Source organism: Rhinopithecus bieti, unplaced genomic scaffold (genome assembly GCF_001698545.2).
Source record: "Rhinopithecus bieti isolate Rb0 unplaced genomic scaffold, ASM169854v2 scaffold_5273, whole genome shotgun sequence".
NCBI classification, from domain to species: domain Eukaryota; kingdom Metazoa; phylum Chordata; class Mammalia; order Primates; family Cercopithecidae; genus Rhinopithecus; species Rhinopithecus bieti.
In genome coordinates, this window is record NW_016805057.1 from 741,210 (window position 1) to 762,271 (window position 21,062).

The window sequence follows — 21,062 nt, forward strand, 5'->3', positions numbered from 1 at the left end:
AAACCATCATTCTCAGCAAACTAACACAGGAACAGAGAACCAAACACCGCATGTTCTCATTTATAAGTGGGAGTTGAACAATGACGTCATATGGGCACAGGGAGGGGAACATCACACACTGGGGCCTATCGGGGGGTGGGGGGGGCAAGGGGAGAGATAGTATTAGGAGAAATACGTAATGTAGATGATGGGCTGATGGGTGCAGCAAACCACCATGGCACGTGTATACCTGTGTAACAAACCTGCACGTTCCGCACATGTATCCCAGAACTTAAAGTATAATAAAAAGAAAAAGAAAAGGAAGCGCAAATTGCAAGCACTTCAAAGATTGAGGTCCTTCTGAAAGCTCTGTGACAACTGACCAGGAATGCCCACATAGAAGGAGTTTGCAACCCGGCCTCCCACTCCACCTGACCACTCTGCAACTCCTGCAAGTCCACTCACAGTGGCCAGGGCATGGGAACATAGCTTTCTCCAACCCTTGGCCCCAGATCAACCCCTTGTGGGACTCCCTATCCCCTTCAGGGCAGTTCATTTCCCCCTGGGCAGAGGGGCTATCATCCAGGCTGCTAAGGGCCTCGTCCTGGGGACCAGCTCCAGTGAGCCCATTCAGGGCTCTGAGAGCCACATGTCCCATCTCTTCATCTAAGCAGCCACCACCAGCTTAGCGCTGGACCCCAGGATTCTAGAAAGTCCCAGCCTGGAGGTCTAACGTGTACCGTCTCCATTCAGGGAAACACAGTCCCCACGGCTGCAACCTCCCCCTGACACAGGCGACCTTTGCGCAGACAACAGGAAAACTTTCTGGCCACTGCTGACGCTTGGTCCAAACAGTTCCCCGCCAAGAGAGAGACTGGGAAAAGGAAGGCGAAGGCAGGTGCAGAGGCTTAGAATTCCCCACCACGCACACACGCAGATTAGATGGGGCCCGGGGAGGCTGCGGAGCGCGGTTCCCATGGTAACCGAGAGCTGCCACAAACGCCGGGGCCTGAGATCGCAGTGGATGCGCGCGGGTGCCTGGCTTGGGTAAGGGCTGCGCACATTAGCAATGCGCTCCTCCTTCTCTTTTTCCTCCCTGTCCCTCCCCACCCCGCATCCCCCTCCTCTTCCCCCTCCTCTTCCCAGGGAGAAAGCAGAGTGGAGGGTCTGGGCAACAAAGAAGCGCCAAGTACATAGACTTCTTTGTTTCTCTCGCCTTTTCTCGGCCTCTCCATTCCCTTGGCCTTTCTGACCTCTGCTTCGACCCAGCTTCTCCCCATTGTGAAGTCCGTTGTTGGGTCATGAAACTTCTACAAATAAAGGAGAAAGGGTCACTTTCTCTCCAGAAAGCCCCTAGCTCTGGGGATAAGTGTGAGTGTGGACAGTATGACTTCTCCCTTGACAGCCTGCATATAGACCAGTCCCCCAACCAGGAACAAATTCCCCAGATGGAAAACTCCAGCCTTGCCCACAAAGCGACTCCTGTGGCCCAAATGCAAGTCACTCTGCTTCCCCTGTTTCCTTCCCCTACCTCTCTAACGTGGGAGGTAAACAGCAGTCCTAACTGGCCTTCCAGGGAGATGGTGAGCAGTGACCAAGGTCAGTGTTTTACAAGTGTTCTGTGCTGAGTGACGGCTCAAAGTCACCCTCCTTGAAAGTTCAAACCTGAGTATATTTGAAATTCTATTTATAAAAAAGGCTGTAGGAAATTATGTTGTTATGAGTGCACTGGGTGTCTATACTGCTAAAAACTGCACTGATTGGTCTAAGGGGGTTGCCAGAACATTTTGACTTCGTGTTTGCCCCCTGGCATGTTTTAATGTGGATCCAGATCAGCCCAGGCCTGGCACCATGGAATTCACAGAAGTAGGTCATCAGTTGTTCCCCTCATGGGGGAAAGCAGCAGACTTCAGCCAAGAATCCTGCAAGTTAATGAACGAGGTTATAAACAGCTACGGTAGACGATAACAACAGCAACAAGAACGCATTGCATTTGCAGAGCACCATGGAATCCTTGGAGTCCTTTACAGAAATGAGGCTTCTCACCTTGATCCGTCTAGGGTTTCCAAGCATCGGCTGGCAGAAGCCCAGTGACAACCAAGGGTCGCCCACTCCGTCTTCTTCACCACCTCCCAGCTTGCTGTCTTAGCCCACCCATAACTCATCTCTTGAGTTTTCCCCATAGCAAGAGGGAAAGTGAAGTGACGGGGGCTGAAAAGTCCGAACCAGAAATTTCATTTGTGGTCAGCCTCCTGTTTGCCTCTCCTTCCTTTGGATCATCCATTCGGTCCATGTCCTTCTGTTGAAATCCTGCTACGTGCCTGACATGGTGCCAGGCTACAGTCTCATGGGTGAGGCAGACACACAAACCAAGGAGAAGTGCAATAGGAGAAAGGCAGTGAGAGAGTAGTCAGGAAAAGACAGACTCTTTCTGGAAGAGCCCGTGTGTCTTCCCAGACGAGGTGACTTTGGTTTGGGTTTTAATGAGTGAATAGACTTGCTATAAAGTGATAGGAAATTCCAAAGAAAGGGTGGGACTCCAGATAAAATCCCACTCTGGAGGAGCTGTCAGAAATATGTACTGGATGCTGCAGAAAAACAAGACGACCCATTAGTATGTTGAGGTCTCTGGTTGGAAGGGACACATACAACTGTCTACCAAAGCTCAAGGCTTCTCTTGTACCAGGAGACGGGGTGAAGCCCTGTCCTCCTGTTTCTCTTGTTGGAGATGGGGCTGATGTATCCTGCTGAGATAGACCCTGGCAGCAAATTCCTCAGCCCTGCCAGACCTCAGCCAAGAATCTGTATCCATGAGTCCCTCAGCCCAGCATCGACTCATCTCCTCCTAGACCTTAGTGGTTTACCGGCCTCTTCACTTCTGTGTTGTGTAACTCAAAAAATCTTTGCATAGAAACATTTGCCTATGTTCTTCCTATCCCACTAAAATTAGAAAGTGTGAGTTTAATAACAGAGTTTATTCTGTGTTTCATATTTAATCCCTCCAAACTCCAAATGTGGAACCAGGCATCTGTGCCCTCTCAGACTGATGCTTTCTAGGAGAAAGGGGTGCTTAGGCAGCACACCCCAAGTCCCAAGCCTGCCTCTCAGCTCTATAATCCATAGAAGATCGCCCGTCCAGTTTTGACTGGTGGTACTGATAAACTTCACCTTTATGTTGGTTCACAGCTTCAAGCAGTGCTTTTGGAGCATGGCTATATGTGTGTGGTCTGCACTTAGCCGTGACCATGGGCTGAGTGCCCAGGGAGCTACACCTGATCATGTTCATGGACACATTAACAAAATAAACACTGTCAATACTCCTCGCCCAGGCCTAATTTTCTGAACCCCTGACAAAAGCTGGAGCTTGCAGCCCTAATCAAATTAGTCTGTACAACCAGCTTTCTACAAGGTCTCAGAGGTTATTGGAGGCACCAAGGAGAGATTCAGGTACAGTTTCTAGGTACTATTAGGAATCTGGTCCCCGGGAACCCACCCAATGTCCCCAGACACTCTGCTAGTCCTCCTTTGGGTGGTGAATATATTTTTCATCGAACCCACCAAGTCTCCCAGAACCTCTGTAGCCGCTTTCTGGCTGTGAATTTTTTTCATTAGGAAGGGCTCACTGCTACAAGGGTCCCCTCTTTGAACAAGGACCTAGGTCCAATATAGGATAGATAACGTGTCTACCAAGGTAAACCATTCTCTAGCCTGCAAAATTCCTAACTCCTAGAAACTTGCAAACTCCTGACACCACCCTGGACTCTGTGGAAAGTGCAAATGAGATCTTGTGCCTGGACGTCTGAAGAGTCCAGTCTTCACATTGAGAATGGCCTTGATGTGACCTATGGAAGAAATCCATGAGCAGTCAAAACCAGAAAGCCCCTTGGCTCCTGGTCTTACCATCTTTCCCAATGACTAAGTGGGGCAATTTCAGGTCATAAAAGATGCTCTTCCTCTCTGATTCTATACCTCCCTGATGCCCCGTTGAAATCCAGAATGCTTGCTGTTTCTGTAGTCTGTCATGTGAAAACATAGACCCCCTAGCCAAGGCAGCTGCCCTTGATCCTTTAGGGAGGTCAGCAGTGGGAGGAAGAGCCCAACTGGCCAGGTAGGTAGGAGGGAGGAGAAAAGGCTGTCACACGGGCATTAAGGGCATAGGCCCCTTCCATAAACAAGCTCCCCTAGAACATCCTCTGGCTAGCTTTTAATTCAGTGAGGACTGCCCAATTCTCTCATGGGCCCCATACCCCAGAGGCCAGAGGTAGTGCTGGCATCTGCTAACTCCCCATCATCTCCCCTTACAGATGATTTCTCTTCCAACTCCTGTTACAACTCTCCTCTTTTTTCGTTCATTACAACATAATCACACTATGTTGTATTTTAGTTTATTTTCCTGTCTTTCTTCTTAAGCAGAAGCTTTCTTGAAAACTATCTATAAGTGTGCCTTTTGAAACCTTGTGGCCCCAGTGCCTGACACAGTGTCTGGGACATTAAAAAGTCCTCAATAAATGTTTGTGGAAGGAAAGAGGTAAAGAAGAAAGAGAAAAAGGAGAGGAGAGAGAGTTGGAAGCTTATCATTTTCAGAAGCACATTGGATAAGGTCTGGTGAATACACTAAATGATAGTATCAGGACTCACCAATATTTGGGCAGCCTAGAGGGGTGAGGCAAAACCTGCAAGATGAAATGTAACATCAATCCATGTAAATACCAGTATCAGGTTCAAAAAATAAGTAGAAGTTTAGCACAGAAGAAAAAACAGATAAAGAACATAAAGCTACCTGCAAATATTTGCAGCTCACTGTGAAGCAAGTCTGGACTATGTAGCTTCAGGTAGCAGACCTCAGAAGGCTGTCTGGAAACCCAAGGGAAGAAGATTTAGCAGCAGAAGTGTGTGCCATTTGATTCATGCTAAGTATAGTGCCTGGCACATGGAAATGGTGGCTGTGATTTTTGTTATCCTTATTATTACAGTGTCATGGTCATTATTTATTATTCATTAGCTCTGTCCAACAGTTGGTCTCAGGAGGCACTGAGCTCCCATCCTTGGAAAGCCAAGGTCATCACTGGGGCACCACCTGTGTCTGGGGACACCACACCTGTGTGGGGTATTTGTAAAGCTGATTCCTAACCCCTGGCCTCCCCTTTTCCCTAATCCTATGACTCTAAGAACAATGCCCTGTATGCCCTGGGCAGTGAAATCTCTAGATGCAATTCCTGACTGAGGAAACTGTCTTTTCTATAAAGGTTTTGCACTCTTTGCATTAATTGCAGCATGCCTCCCTCATGCAACACCACTGAAGCATTTCTTTGATGTTGAAAAACAAAATTGCTTTGTGTGAAAGCTTCTTTAATCTTATATAGATACAAATGCCTTGTATCTTTGGGGATATGCCAGACCACTCTTAGTATTTGAGAATTAATCTTATTAAAGAAAGCTCTGTTTAATCCCCACTGCTATTTGCCAGAGATGTCAAATAATTCGACACCTGTTCCTGCTGCCGCTTTACTGTGCACTCTTCCCGGATTCATTGTTAAGGAAAACGCATTGGTTTGATCGGGCTGGACAATGGGATTCTAGCATTTGGTTGGATGCTATAGCTATAGTGAAGTTCCTTTATAAGTATTAACTCAATTTCTTTTAGTTAAAGAAAAGGAAAGAAAAGTAAGGGGTAGGGGACGCTTGCTTGTTGTGAAGAATAACAAATGATATAATGAAATTGCTTCATTAACTATCCAACTCAATATGATTACTTATGGTAAACCATCAGTATTGCTAAAAAAAATTGGAGTTAATATAAAGTAACTATTTGTTGTCTCTTCCCAAGCATATAGGAAGCCCCTGTCCTTGATTGGACCTAGTCTGTAGAATATCTTTTGCATATAAATGTATATTATATATATATATATATACACACACACAAACAGTCCTGCCACATAACATTTCACTTGACAGACCATGTATACAACAGTAGTTCCATAAGATTATAATACCATATTTTTACTCTTCCTTTTCTATGTTTAGATATGTTTAGATGCACAAATTCTTACCATTGTGTTACAATTGCCTACAGCATTCAGCACAGTAACACGCTGTCCAGCTTGTAGCATAGAAGCAATAGGCTACACCATAATAGCAATAGGCTGCACCACGTAGGTTTGTGTGAGCACACGCTATGATGTTCACACTGTAACCACATGACAGGTTCTTCCTGCCTGCTGCACAAGCAGAATCAATTCACAGAGACCATGACACTGCAGTAAAGAAAGAGTGTAATTGACGTGAGGCTGGCCCCACCACACAGGAGATGGAGTCATTACTCAAATCAATCTCCCTGAGCATTGGGAAGTTAGGGATTTTCAAAGATTGTTTAGGGAAAAGGGTTGGGGGTGGCTAGGCAAAGGGTTTTTGCTGCTGATTTTCGGGGTGCAATCATAGGGTTATAAGAAATGGTTCTCCTGCTTGCTGCGTTACTTCTTTTGAGTGGGCCACAGGAGTAGTTGGAGGATCCAGGTGGAGCCAAAGGTGTCAGACATGAAAAAACCTGAAAAAGACATCTCAAAAGGCCAATCTTAGGTTCTACAATAGTGATGCTATCTGCAGGAGTGATTAAAGCTGCATATCTTGTGACCTCCGGAATAATGGCTGGCAATCGTTTATGTCTACACCTTGGCAGAATTCAGGCTCCTCTCTCCTCCTGGCCTGGTGGTCTCTCATTAGCTTTACAAAGGTGGTTGAGTTTGGGGAAGGGCTACTACCATTTCAACTATAAACTAAATGTCTCCTAAAGTTAGCTGGCCTAAGCCTAGGAATTTTTATGAGCATCTTGAAGGCCAAAGGCAAGATAAGGGTTGGCCAGATCAGATGGCCTTCACTCCCATGATTTTCTCACTGTTATAATTTTTGCAAAGGTGGTTTCAACACACTGGCAAAATTGCCTGATAATGCAGTTTCTCAGAGCATGTCCCCATCATTAAGTGATGTATGATTATATGAATATGTCAGTCAACATGAAGTCACCAGCTCCCTTTCTCCCAATTCACTTCTGGATCTTCTCAGGAGCTATCAGTGAACAATCCAAACACACAACCATATGAGATAATCACTCAGTTACTAATTTTATCAATTATTTGTCGAGCTCCTATCAAATGCCTGGCACCATTCTAGCTGATGGGAATACAATGGTGAACAAGAAAGCAAAGTTCCTGCTCTCAAATCTACAGACCAAAAAACATGGTATGTTTGGGAGTAACAAATACTATGAGGAAAATAAAACAACATGATAATACATGTAGTCATTGGAGGTGAGGGTCGGGGGTGGCAGTTTTAGAAAGCCTTGCTGGGGAGGTGACATTGGAGCAGAAACTTGAGAATGAGCTAAGCGTCGGAAGATCTTCAAATGGGTGAAGAACTGTGCAGAGAGTGGGAAGGGCAAGTGGAAGCATCCTGAGGTGAGAACAGGCTGCAGCAAGGGAAGGAGAGGTTCCAGAAGGGCAGGAGAGGATGTGGGGCCAACATGGTCAGCCCAGGAAGGCTGTCAAAGGGAAGTGGAAGCCACTGGAGGATGACTGGGAGCAACACAGAAGCAGTGGAGCAATGTGGTCTATTTTATGTTTTTAAAAGCCACCTCTGAAGAATGGATTATTGGAAAGCAAGAGCCAAAGCAGAAAGATTGCCATAGAAAACGCTAGATTTGATGATGGTGATGACAGTGGTGGTAGAAGGAAGAACAGATTCAGGACATTTTGTGGGAGGTGGTGCAAGAGGACTTAAGGATTGATTCGTGGGTTTGGGAAGATGAAAAAGAGGAATCAAGGGTGACTCCAAGCTTCTTCATCTGAGCACTCAGGGAATTAGACCCGAGGTTCGCAAACTTTCTCTGTTCAGGGCACCCTCAATGTCTCAGTGAATTTTTCACGATGCCCACAGACCAAAAGAAATCCCTAAAGGTTTCATGTATTGAATCGTTACATCCAAATAACTTAATGAATATTTGTGTCTCATCCTTGTGTCACGTATTTATGTCACAATTTAACACACAGAAATTGAAGGAAAAAATAATGCTTTTATTTCCTTCTTAAGTAGCCGCTGCAGGGGAGAAAGCATGATTTAGTTTCTTTCCCTTGCTAGGTTCTTAGTGGAGACACTCTCCTGAAAACAAAAGTCAGATTAACAAAACAGATGCAAAAATGCATGAATGCTTGCTGCACCCATCACACAGGAGAGGCCTCCGTTCCAAAGTATTTCTCTCTCAAGGCAGTGGCTTAGGGACCTTGCTTAAATAGTATTTTAACAAAGAGCCATAAATACCATGTAGTGACAAGACAAAGAAAAGAGCAATTCCAGTCTATCAAAAAGCAGGAAAGTGTGTGGGAAGAGAGTAAAAGCTGTTCCCAGATTCCTCTGGTGTCTGCTGCTGTCTTCTCTGGGCCGATAAGTAAATGCCATCTCCAATAAGGAAGGATTTTTGTGCTGCCATCAAGCAAACAGAGGCTGAGACCAAGTGTTCCCCTGCATTTTCAGTGTCTTTAACTTAACAATTCTCAACATTTTGGAGAAAAATATTTTGATTTCCTTCCCCGCAATGACTTGCTAATGAATCCTGTGTACCCATTGGGCATTGCACAACTTCCCAAATCTTGGAATCAACTGGACGTGGCCACCCTCATTTCCTGTTCCATACTGATTTTGGGGTGGTGCTTGATTTTTATCTCAATAACTACCAAATGCCCACCTTTGCAAAATATGCCATAATTGAAAGGAATGTAGCGTAATCTAAAGTTAGTCGATGTCCAACAGATGTAAAGTATCACTGTTTCCCTCAAAAATTTAAACTATACTGTGGCATCCCTGTGAGTTCTCTGCAGTGTCCAGGGAGCCTCGGTGTACAGATTGGTGATGCCATTTAGGGGTGGGGGTGGGGGTGGCAGAAGAGGCACACTGTAAGTGAGGGCTGCTTTGGTTTGATTTGCTGTTGGACATTCAATGAAAGATACTGACCAAGGAACCTTAAGGAAGAAACATACCACAAAACTAAATTCTATCCAATGTTAGTATAGAAAAAAACTATTTTCCAGCATTGTTAAGAAATATGTTTTCCTCTGCCCCACTTCCTTGGTAACTAACCAGAAAACCTTTTTCTTTCAGCTGTTATTGTTGAAAACTCTCTTGGCTTGGACTCAGTTTACCCGCTGACATTGTAAGTACTCAGCCGGGAGCCTGACTGGGCTCCATTGTGCCATGTCTTGAAGACTACACAGTCATGATTTCAAATAATTCTTATTGTCCCCCCTGTTAGCCACTCTGTGATCCTAGAAACAGCCATCTCAAAATAGATCTCCGTGAAGTGGATTTTATTTTCCTACAGAAACAGCATCTTAAATGCATTGCATTTCTCATTATGAACAGGGCATTCAATAAACTCTAGATGTTACCACCAGTAGGGCTTCCAAAGAAATGTTCTTGCAGTGTTAAAGTCTCTTATCTGCAAGCTCTGAAATACAAAAAGTTCTGAGAACTGAGTCTTCCTGATAAGTTTGTGGGACACTCATTTTTCCACAAAACCTGACCTTCCAAACTCCATGGGGAGCAAAATCCAACCTAAACGGAAGTGGGACTACAAGCTTTTCTTTATCCCACTTATTGTAAAAGTTTACACGTTTGCTGCAGAAATACTAAGACTCAGCACAGCATGCTTCCCCAGAGTCCTCTGGGGTTGTTTTGTATCTACAATGTAATTGTTATCTCTAAATTCCACAGCACAACTGGCTGCAAGGATTTTGAACAAGGGATAGTTAGTCTCAGAAACACAGGGTAGAAAGAAACCTACAGATCTTCTAGGTCAATCTATTCATTGCCTGGAGATATGTGGCAGAAGCAGCAAACATGTTCAGAATCATATACTTCTCAGGCGAGTTGCAGTGGCTCACGCCTGTAATCCCAGCACTTTTGGAGGCTGAGGCGGATGGATCACTTGAGGTCAGGAGTTCGAGACCAGGCTGACCAACATGGTGAAACCTCGTCTCTACTAAAAATACAAAAATTAGACAGGCGTGGTGGTGGGTGCCTGTAGTCCCAGCTACTTGGGAGGCTAAGGCAGGAGAATCACTTGAATCTGGGAGTTGGAGGTTGCAGTGAGCTGAGATTACACCACTGCACTCCAGCCTGGGTGACAGAGTAAGACTCCGTCTCAAAAAATATATATATATAAATATTATATATATACACTTTTGGGATCTCAACCAAGAAGACAGTGCAATTTCTCCTGCCACCAGCTGCCCACTGCCTCACGAGGCAGCCTAAACATGTACTCATAATTACTGAAACCCTGGTATCTCAGCACAGTTAGTGGGTAGACAGGTATTTTTCACACACCCCAAAAATACCCATCTTCTGAGATCTGAAATTAAATATGGCATCTGTTGTAACAATTATCAATAATTCTGCTTCGTTGCTGATAATTGTGACTATTTAAGAGAGGTTAATTGAAAGGTTCTTTATGTGACTCGAAAATTAGTGCGGTCAACTTGTAATCACGGATGTCTTTTCATCTCAGTGAATTTCATTTTAGCAAGTAGGAACTCTAAATATTACTTCTTTGTTCTTTTAAATAATTTCCATGAAAGCTTTTAAATATTTGAAGGAATCCCTAAGAACTTGAGTTATAAAGATTGGAAAGAAGACATATGTTGCTTATTTCCTCTTTTGCAGTAGTTAGACATTGGAATGAGACAGACATTGAGTCTCAAATATGGCACTAAGTAGCTGTGGCCTCAGACCGGCTCATTGCCCTGGTTCTTAGTTAGTTAATAGGATAACTACACTTTGCCAGATTGTGATCAATCTTTAAAGGAAAAGAAAAAAGAAAAGCAAAATAACTTTTTCTGTTCTAGGCACATAGTAAGTGTTCAGCAAATGACAGAAACCTAACTTCTCCTTCCTCCCCTTCTCCCCCTCTTTACTTTCTTTACCAAGGAGAATTATTGTTTAACCAGAGCCTGTGGAAGGGGCTGTGAGAGAGCTAAAGCCAGTGCGCCGGGGGAGACCCCTAAGAAGGTTCCCTGAGAAGGGCTCGCCTCCAAAACACACATGACAGTTGGCACTGGGGAAAGAGCATTGCCCTCCGCAAGAGCAGACCTGGGTCCAAATCTTAGTCTTCCCACTTAGGACTTGCCTGACCTTGGTGGAGTTATTTGATTTCTCTGAACCTTAGTGCTGTCATCTATAAGATGGAGATGATAGTATTTACCGCATAAGGCTGCAATGATGAACCCATTAAATAGGGCCCATGAAAGCACTTTGCAGCTCAAGGCACTATAGAAATAGTTAAAGCATAGAGAAGAAGCGGGGCCATACTCCAGTCTGGAAACAGAAGACCCTTTTCCTAACTTACATAAAAGAAGAAGAAAAGGCAGACGTGGCAAATGACAGCCCAGTCCATGTGATATTGATGCTGGGCAGAATTCTAGAACATTTCACTTGGGACAGGGTAAGGGGAGCCTGGCGAGTGAGGCAGGGGGCACTGCACCTTTCTGACCACCCTTAGAGATGGGAGGACACCTTGAGTGGGCTGGGAGTCGGGGAACCAAAGAGGAAGGGCTTCAGGAAGTTGAGGAGGAGGGGCCTCTGGAGCAAAGTAGGAGTGGCCTCAGGGATTCCAGGGGCCAGGTCTCAGGGAAGGGTTTAGAGAGTGGAGACTGAAGGGCCTCAAAAGCTTGGCCCAGCCAGCAGCCTGTGGAAAGAGCTGCTTTCATCCAAACCTTCTTGGGTCTGGTTTGTTTTGTTCTGTCCTTTTGAGACAGGGTGCTCTGTCTCCCAGGCTGGAGCACCATGGCTGATCTCAGCTCACTGCAGCTTCGACCTCCTGGGGTTCAAGTGGTCCTCCCATCTCAGCCTCCAATGTAAGCTAGGATCACAGGTGCACAACACCATTCCCAGCTAAATTTTTAGGTTTTTTTTAGAGATAGGGTCTTACTGTGGTAGCCAGTCTTCTTCTTGGTGTTTGTTTTTTTTTTTTTTTTTCAGCCAAAAATGTTTGTAGTAAGATTTTCTTTCTCCCACCTTTAGTCTATTTTGTTGCTCAGGTAGAAAACAATTTTTTCTTTCAAACAACTTTTTTTTTCACACTTGTAAATGAAGACTGTAAACTCTTCTGTTTCCCGTGAAAGCTGATTTTCTTTACCTGTGAAGCGAGGGTGATGATGCCTACATCAGAGCTCACTGTGAGTGTGGAGGGGCCAGAGCTTTGGCCACACACAACCTTAGCTCCCCTCCCCACAGCCTCCCCTGACTGATGGATGGAGATGGGCAGCATGAGGGGCTTCTGCCGCAGCATCCCCAGGGCTTTCTGGTTGGACATTTGTGTCAGTGGTTTGGATGAGGATACAGATAAGACTAAGCTGGGAGGAACAGGAAATGGCTGGCAGTCAATGCAAGGTTATTTGGATGAGCCAAAGAAAATGTAACGTCCTGGTTAGAGGGGCAGGAGCCCCCTTCCTCTTTTGGAGTAGGTGCTCCAAACATGCTCACAGAGTCGGCAGAGTTCCCTCTTCTCAGAAACACCACACCACACTGTGAGGGGCCATCACAAGGGTGCCCCTGTCTCCACATGTCTGGACCTGGGCTCGGCTTCTGTTCTGGGCCACTTGTGTAGACAGCCCTTGGACCACAACAGTGCATCTGGAGACAAGACCCTAGAAACCTCACCATCCACAGAGAGGTGGAAGGAGGGGGTCAGTATTCACACATTGACTCAACACACATTGTACCCGCTGTGTGCTGGCCAGGGCCTAGGTCCTTGGGCTGCACCAGTAAATCAAACCAAGATCCCTGCTCCCAGGGAACTTACTGTGTAATGAGATGAGCAAGGCAGCGCACACCACAAATGAATAAGGTACTTGGTACCTTAGATGGTGAGAGGTGCTCTGGGGACAAAGGGGAAAGGACGGCAGGTTAAGGGAGATGGTAAGTGCTAGGAACAAGCAGGGGAGGACCCAGGGTGGTGGGGCATGCCTCACTGAGGCACCGGGGAAGGGGGTGACAGAGGGAGCAGGACTGTGGCAGAGATCTGGGGACAGGCACCAGACACAGGGAGAGTAAGGGCCTTAACCAGAAATAATGCCCTGACCAGCACCTGGCATGTTAGGAAGGACCAGCAGGTCCAGGACCAGCAGGGCAGGAGCCGAGGGAGGCAGGGGGAGAAGAGTCAGAAGAACATTGCAGGCACTGAAAGGGCTTTGACTTCATCTGGGAGAGGGGAGCTATCACAGGGAAGTGAGGGGTCTGCCCCACATCTTCAAAGGCAGCAACTCTGTGAAGAATAGACCTGTTAGGGGGTGTGATCATTAACTTTATGTACTAATTTGACTGCGCTAAGGGAGGCTCATTATTTCTGGGTATGGCTGTGAGGGTGTTTCTGGAAGACTAGCACTGGAACTGGTGGAGTAGGTAAAGAAGATCATCTTCACCAATGTGGATGGGCATTGTCCAAGCCACTGAGGGCCCAGCTAGAAGAAAAACTTGGAGGAAGGGACAATTTTTTTCTCATTCTTTTTGGTCTGGGACATCCATCTTCTCCTGCCTTAGGACCTTGGAGGTCCTGGTTCACAGGCCTTCAGACTCCAGGACTTACACTAGGGGCCCCCCTCCTCCATGTCTCAAGCCTCCAGCCTTGGACTGAATTACACCACCAGCTTTCCTGGTTCTCCAGCTTGCAGACGGCAGATGGTGGGGCTTCTTGGCCTCCATAATTGTGTGAGCCAATTCCCATAATAAATCCCCACTTATATATCTATATATATCCCACTGGTTCTGTTTCTCTGGAGAACCTTGACTGATACAGAAGGTTATTGCAATAATGCAGGCAAGATGTGTTCGTGGCTCAGAGCAGCGTGGGAAAATGGAGGGATGAGAAAAGGTGAGATCCTTTGAAGAAGGAGCCAGACTGCTCTCCTGGTGGATATGAGGTAGGGTGAGAATGAAAGAGAAGAGTTTTAGTCCAAGGGCTGAGAGGTCTGGGGAGGAAGACTAGGATCCCAGTTTAGGCATAGTGAGTTTGAGACGTCTGTTAGACATCCCAGCAGAGATGCCAAGAAGGCTGTTGGAGCTGAGCCTGGAGTCCTGGAGGAAAGTCTAATTGCTACCTTCAAACCCTTAAAAGGCTGTCATGTAGAAGTCTTTATACTGGCTCCCCCAGGACTGAAAAGGGCCAGTGATGAGTGGAAGTCAAAACAAGAAGACTGATTCAGTCTGAGGACTTCTGGACTGCAGCTGTCTGGAAATGGAATGATGAGCTTTATAAAGTACAGGCTACCTTCCTTTATAGATAACAACTTCCTGAAAGCATGGCTGAGAGTCAGAAAATGTGCTGACCCATTGTGAGGGCGGTTCTCTCTCGGCAAACAAAGCGTCACCAAGAAAATCCCTCAAGTCAGGTCGTTTTCCCAGGGAGAGGTACCAGCCTCCTGAGGAAAAGGGAGCTCGACTCCGGCGCTCCCCCAGAACCATCATTTCTCCTGGGACCCAGCCACCAGGACCCAGACTGAAGGACAGACAGACCCCAATCTCTAAACCTCTCAGCTGGGCTGCAGACAGCCCCTGGAGCAGGGTGGTTGGAAAGCAAATCTCTTTTTTCTCTCCCCATGGCATGAACTGATGAAGGCCTCAGAAGGACCCACAGCACCCATTCACACATAGAGGTTTACACACACACACTGCAGAGCTGGTTAGGAATAAGTGTGCAATAACAACAGTGCCTGGCCCTCCTTATGCCTGTACACACTGCCTCATTGCATCCTTCCAGGAGATAGGTCCTGTTGTTCTCAAATGGGTCAGAGTCTGAATCACAAGTTGGAGCCAGGATGTTTGCCCCAGACACTGGGTATCAAGTTGCCGTTACTGTTTATTCCACCTGTAGGCTTGTCTTACAAATTTCTAAGAGAATTAAAGGGAGAGTGTATAGAATGCAGTTTCTCTTTCTGATCTTTGAAATGAGAAAGCAGCTGCCTGGACCCTTTTTACAAGGCCTGATGAGAAACTAGGAAGAAAAGACCCGTCACCCTGAATGATGGCATGCCATTGATAAATGCTCCCTGGGCTATCCAGGGGACTGGCTGATTTTGATCTGTTAAGCAGCTACAAAAATCTGAGAGGTAGGGAGCCCTGAAAGGTAAGCCTTTGATGGAGTGGCCAGTGCCTATGTGTGCTCCTCACCTCTCCCAGGGGAGGGCTGGACAGACTGGCTGTCAAAGAAAACTAAAGCTGGACAGCCATCAAAGTCGTAAAATATATACATTTTAAAATTGCTTAAAGATAGGCTATCACTACGTGACCAAGGCTGGTCTTGAACTCCTGGGTTCAAGTGATCCTTCCCGCTTCAGCCTCCCAAGTAGCTGGTACTACCAGTGTGCACCACCATGCCCCACAGTAAAAATATATTTTACTCAGAAACTATTGCAATAGGAGAAAAGAGATCCCAGTATAGAACTGGACTCAATTCTGAATACAGCATGGGCAAATGGAAATTTACAGCCAAGGAGCAGAGTAGGGGGAAACAATGGATAGGAAATTAACTCAGAGGAAACATCAAGACATCATCAAGGTAGACGGGAAACTCACAAGAAACGGGATAAGGGAGATTCAGGCTAGGCCAGCCTAACAGGATTCTTGAGGAAGGCGGGCCTGGGGCATGGGGAGGATGAGAAATTTGATCAGGTAACAAGGATGGTCAGATATGGAGGATGGGAAGGGGTTCTTGCTAAACTGACTTAGCAGGTTTCTTGCTAAAACTGGACTTCATAGAACTACAATTTTATCCAGCAATTCCACTCCTGGGTATCAACCCAGAGGAAAAGAAATCATTACATCAAAAAGATACCTGCACCTGTATGTTTATCATAGCACTATTCACAATAGCAAAGATATGGAATCAACCTAATGTCCACCAACAGATGATCAACGAAAATGTGGCATATATACAAAATAGAAGACTGTGCAGTCATAAAAGAATAAAATCATGTCTTCCACAACAACATGGATGGAACTGGAGGTCATTATTTTAAGTGAAATAAGTCAGTCACAGAAAGACAAACACCACATGCTCTCACTTCTGAGTAGGCATAGAGTGTGGAATAATACACAATGGAGACTCAGCTGGGCGCAGTGGCTCACACCTGTAATCCAAGCCCTTCGGGAGCCGAGGCAGGTGGATCACAAGGTCAGGAGTTTGAGACCATCCTGGCTAACACAGTGAAACCCCATCTCTACTAAAAATAGAAAAAAGTAGCTGGATATGGTGGCGGGTGCCTGTAGTCCCAGCTACTCAGGAGGCTGAGGCAGGAGAATGGTGTGAACACGGGAGGCGGAGCTTGCAGTGAGCTGAGACCACGCCACTGCACCCCAGCCTGGGCGACAGAGCAAGACTCTATCTCAAAAGAAAAAAAAAAAAAATAGACGATGGAGACTCAAAAGAGTGAGGGAGTAGGAGAGGAGAGGATGGTGAGAAATTATTACAGCAAGAAATTACTTAACAAGTACAATGTATGTTATTTGGGTGTTGGAGACCCTAAAACCCTGCCTTTACCACACAACCTATGAATGTAACAAAATTACACTGGTACCCCCTAAATTTTTACAAAATAAATAAAATGAAACTGGATTTTACAAGGAAGTGCTCAGATGGGTCTGGGAGAAGGTTCAGGAGCCTGACTGGAGTTTGGTCAAGCAAAGAATCCTTGTCACCACCCTTCAATTGCTCTCGCCATCCCAGCTCTGTCTTAGGGCAAGGCAGCAGGAGCCAATGGGAATTAGAAGTGGACGGCAATAGTAGGTGTGTGTTGAGGTTTTAGGTGAATAAAGCTGAAGGGGCCTCCTTTACAATGGAAGAGGCTTCTGCAGACATCGCTGTGGGTGGGTCCCAAAGCTTTCCGGAGCTCACCCTTTGCCCCAAAGACAGTGTCCTCCACCATCAGCTCATGTATTATTTATACCTTGTCTCCTCCAAAAAGCACTGGAGGCAGCCTACCTGAAAACGTATTCATATACCACAGAGCCATGAAATGAAGAATAAAAGGGCAAGTCAACTGCAGGCACAGCTTCCATTCCCCGCTGCTTCTTAACTGTCTAGCAAATGGCCACGGGAATCCTCTTGCTCCAGAGTTGCTTTAATCCCAACACTTTCGCCATCACCACTGTGAAGCAAAACTTATGGGAAGCTATCAATTTGGACTAGGCCCCTGCACTAGGTCCCAGTAGACAAGACCAAAAACCAGAATGGAGTCACTCATGCTAAGTGACATATAATCAAAGTGAAACTGTAAGGAAACAGATAGATCCCAAAACAGTACAATTTTCCTGAAAACAGGAGATTCCAGTCTACCTGAGTGAGAATAATAAGCAAGTCCTCTCTCTGCTTTAACCCTTACCAAAAAAAGTAATCTGAAGTAACCCGATGTTAGCCAATCCACTTTTGTTTATTGCTCTGTTTCTGTGTTCCCACCTCACAGAGTCCGCTGTTTTGCTACTGCCTGGTGGGAGCTCTTATTCTGTTTGTAGAATGGTTCTATTCATGAATCATGAATAAAAGCCAATTCAATTAATAACTAAATTTGTTGCAATTTTCTCTTTTGATGCCACCCAACACAAAATGCTTCATGATGGGTTTTAAAACTCTCCATGCACGGGCTTCCCCTTTACTGCTACCATCTTTGTCACCTCTCAGCACGACCAGCTTTCCCTGCCCCAGGCAGATCCAGTTACTCCCTACCCTCAACCACTGACCTTTTAAGCGATCAGGCTCCCAGTGAGGCCTTGTTTTTCTCTCCACCAACTCTTTCAGTCAGTTATTTCCCAGAGTTACATTTTGTGAAGCTATCACAAGGTAGGTTCTCTGGAAATAGACTGTAAAATGCAAACTGCTGAGATGCAACTGTTGAGATACAAAACGTTTCTTGGGGTCAACCCCTGGAGGAAAAAGGGAGAGGAAGCAGGCCTGGCCCAGATGGAGATGGCACTTGTGGAACTGGCTTGGTGAGCCTTGGTCAGCCTGCCGGAGAGCTCTGGGGTGAATATGGCCTCTCAGAGGTGCTCTGCCTGGTAGCCTTTCTTCCTCCACCTTGCCTGGTGCTCAGATACAGGCTGTCCCAAGAAGGGCATCACTACCAGAAAGGGAATCTGCAACTGAGGCACATCCTGAAGGAGCTGGCAGCTGGGGCCACCTGTTGACCACACTTCTCACCGCTGGGCAGCAAGTCCTTCTTTGAAAAGGGGATCTGGACAGTGCACTTCTGTGTTCCCTGCCCCAGGCTAACCCTATCAGAATCCAGCAATCCAAGGGCTCCAACAGTGATGTGGGTAGGTAAATGTGCCATTTGCCCATGATAAATGGCCTTGTCCCTCACACCCTCCATCTTGGACATCATGCTGCATTTGCTAAAATTGATCGTGGTGGTCTCAGCTGGCTGGTTCCCTAGAACAGTTTCCCACTCAGACAACCTGAAACAGGCATGCCAAGATATGTATCTCTTAAGTCCCTAGAGCAAGCAGAAGGATTCTGGACCAGTTGCCTCTTCAGTCTGTCCTGTTGCGCAGAATAAATGTCATTTTTAAACCTTCAGGGTGCACTGCTATAGAGCCGCCTCTTCTTGGTCCTTCATTCAGCCACTGGCCATATGTTTACTGGACATCTATTATGCACCAGGCTCCAAGCTAACCATCAGAGATACAGTGGGGAATGGGTTATAGAAGGTCACTATCATTGAGACATTTACACCTAGTGGAAGAGAAAAATTGAACAAGAACACACAGAAATGGACACATAATTAGACACAGTGATAAGTGCTGTAAAAGAGAGTAACAGGGTGGGGGCAGGGGAGGAAGGATGGGGATAGATAAGGCCAGAAAGACAGGCAGGCATGGAACGAAGTTGGCATCATATTCTAAGCACAACAGAAAGCCACTGGGAGATTTTAAGCAAAGGAAATCCTGATTTGATTTATATTTTTACAAGAACACTCTTTGCAGCAAGTGACTAGCAGAGCAGTGGCAGGGGTCTCAGGAAAACCAGTAATTCAGTCTAGAGATGGCGTGTTCACCATGGGGAATCACAGTGGGCCACAGTGGAGAGGAGGGGGAGTGGAAGAACTCAAAATCTATTTTCAAAAAAGAATGACACTGACCCCACCCACCTTTAAGGAGCTTATACTGTTGGAAGGACAAATGTGCTAACAATTTCATATAGCAAAATAGTTACTTTAATTAAAAAAAAAAGAAGGCATGGATGGAGCAGAAGAGGGAGTCTGGAAGTCTTCATGGAGGAGTCAAGATGCTCAGTGTTAAAACATATGTAGCATTTGCCTGGTGAGCTGAGGGCAGATGGTGCTGCGGGCAGGACTGACAGTGCATGTGGTAGCCATGAGGACATACCCCACAGACTTCTGACCACAGGGGCCTTAACTGACCAGAAACCCCAGCCACTGTGTCCATCCCACGCTGTGGGAACCCTTCCATTGTGTTGGTCACTTGTGTTTAGAAATCTGTTTTTTGTGACTCCTTTCTCCCCAGATTTCAAGCTCCTGGAAGACAGTCTCGGTCTTATTTATTGTGGCAATAAATACTTAATGAAAAATAAAAATCTTCTCTAGCAATAGCACCACTAAACAATGATTGCTTTCCAGCCCTCCCCGTTGACTTCATATTGTGCAGCAATTTCAAAGGCCTGGCCTTCAGGTGTGGTCTCCCCACCCAGCTCGTTGAGGGTAAGCCTCCATTCCCTCTTCTTGTGCCTTTTTCACTGGCCACTAGGTACTGATCTGCATACTTAAAGAACCCTCCAAACACTACTGAATGAAATAAGTGAACAAAAATGGGTTTAAATCAATATGCAGTTGCTATTACTGGTTAATAGGATTTTATTCCTTTCTTGGATACAGGATGATAAAGTGACGTTGGCTGCTGCAGAAGGAGTTCACCACCTACGACCTCCCCAGCATGTCTGCTGAAAATAATCAGTTATCAGGAGCATCACCTCCTCACCCTCCCACAACTCCCCAATGTTCCACACAGACCTTACCTTCAGAGAAAGAGGATACTGAAGTAGAACTAGATGAGGAAAGCCTACAGGATGAATCTCCATTTTCTTCAGAGGGAGAGTCTCAGGAGGACGAAGAGTATCTGGAGGAGGAAGAGGACCCGGAAGAGGAAGAGAATCTGGTGAAGGAAGAATACTTGAAGGAGGAAGAGCATCTGGGGAAGGAAGAGCATCTGGAGGAGGAAGAGTATCTGGGGAAGGAAGAGTATCTGGAGGAGGAAGAGTATATTGAGGAGGAAGATTATCTGGGGAAGAAAGGGTATCTGGAGGAGGAAGAGTATCTGGGGAAGGAATGGTATCTAGAAGAGGAAAAGGCTCTGGAAAAGGAAGAGATTCTGGAGGAGGAAGAAGCTCTGGAGGAGGAAGAGAATCTGGATGGAAAAAATGTGTATAAAAAGTATCTGAAAGAAGGTGAGTATCTGGAGGAGGGAGAGCATCTATGGCAGGAAAAGTATCTGAAAGGGAAAGAAGGTCTGGATGAAGAAGAGTATCTGGAAGGGGATGAGTATCTGGAGGAGGGCCTCCCAAAGGATGGTAGCTCTAGTTTACCAGGATGCCCAGGAAAAAAGCACAAACCTGAGACAGAGCCAGAGCACAAATTGTCAACCATATCCATGGTGCTGACAGGTAGGAAGACTCATTTACTGACCAAGTTCTGCTCACAACTATAATATAATAGCCTTGCCCCAAAGCACTGCACCAACAAAGCAGGCAGGAAGACTTCATAAACATAAACCATCTGTTTATAATAATAATTGTTATTTGTATCTTTCCTTTTTCATATTACACAAGCAATACATATTCATTGCAGATGCTTTAGAAACTATATATAAGCAGGCGAGGAGCAGTGGCTCACACCTGCAATCCCAGCAGTTTGGGAGGCCAAGGCGAGAGGATTGTGTGAAGCCAGAAGTTTGAGACCAGCCTGGGCAACATAGCAACACCTCATCTCTACAAAAAAATTTTAAAATTTAGTCAGGTGTGGTGGCACACACCTGTG

General features: G+C 45.9%; 1 protein-coding gene across 1 annotated transcript in view; it reads left to right on the forward strand.

Annotated features, from left to right (window-relative positions):
- The first annotated feature begins 971 nt into the window (after positions 1-971).
- Positions 972-21,062, forward strand: part of ERICH6B (glutamate rich 6B) — a 70,822-nt gene continuing 50,731 nt past the window's right edge. The window contains exons 1-3 of the mRNA XM_017870973.1: positions 972-1,026; positions 9,127-9,178; positions 19,905-20,605. Coding sequence (XP_017726462.1) covers positions 19,963-20,605 — 643 coding nt within the window. The 5' untranslated portion in view covers positions 972-1,026; positions 9,127-9,178; positions 19,905-19,962. The remainder of the gene's footprint in view (positions 1,027-9,126; positions 9,179-19,904; positions 20,606-21,062) is intronic.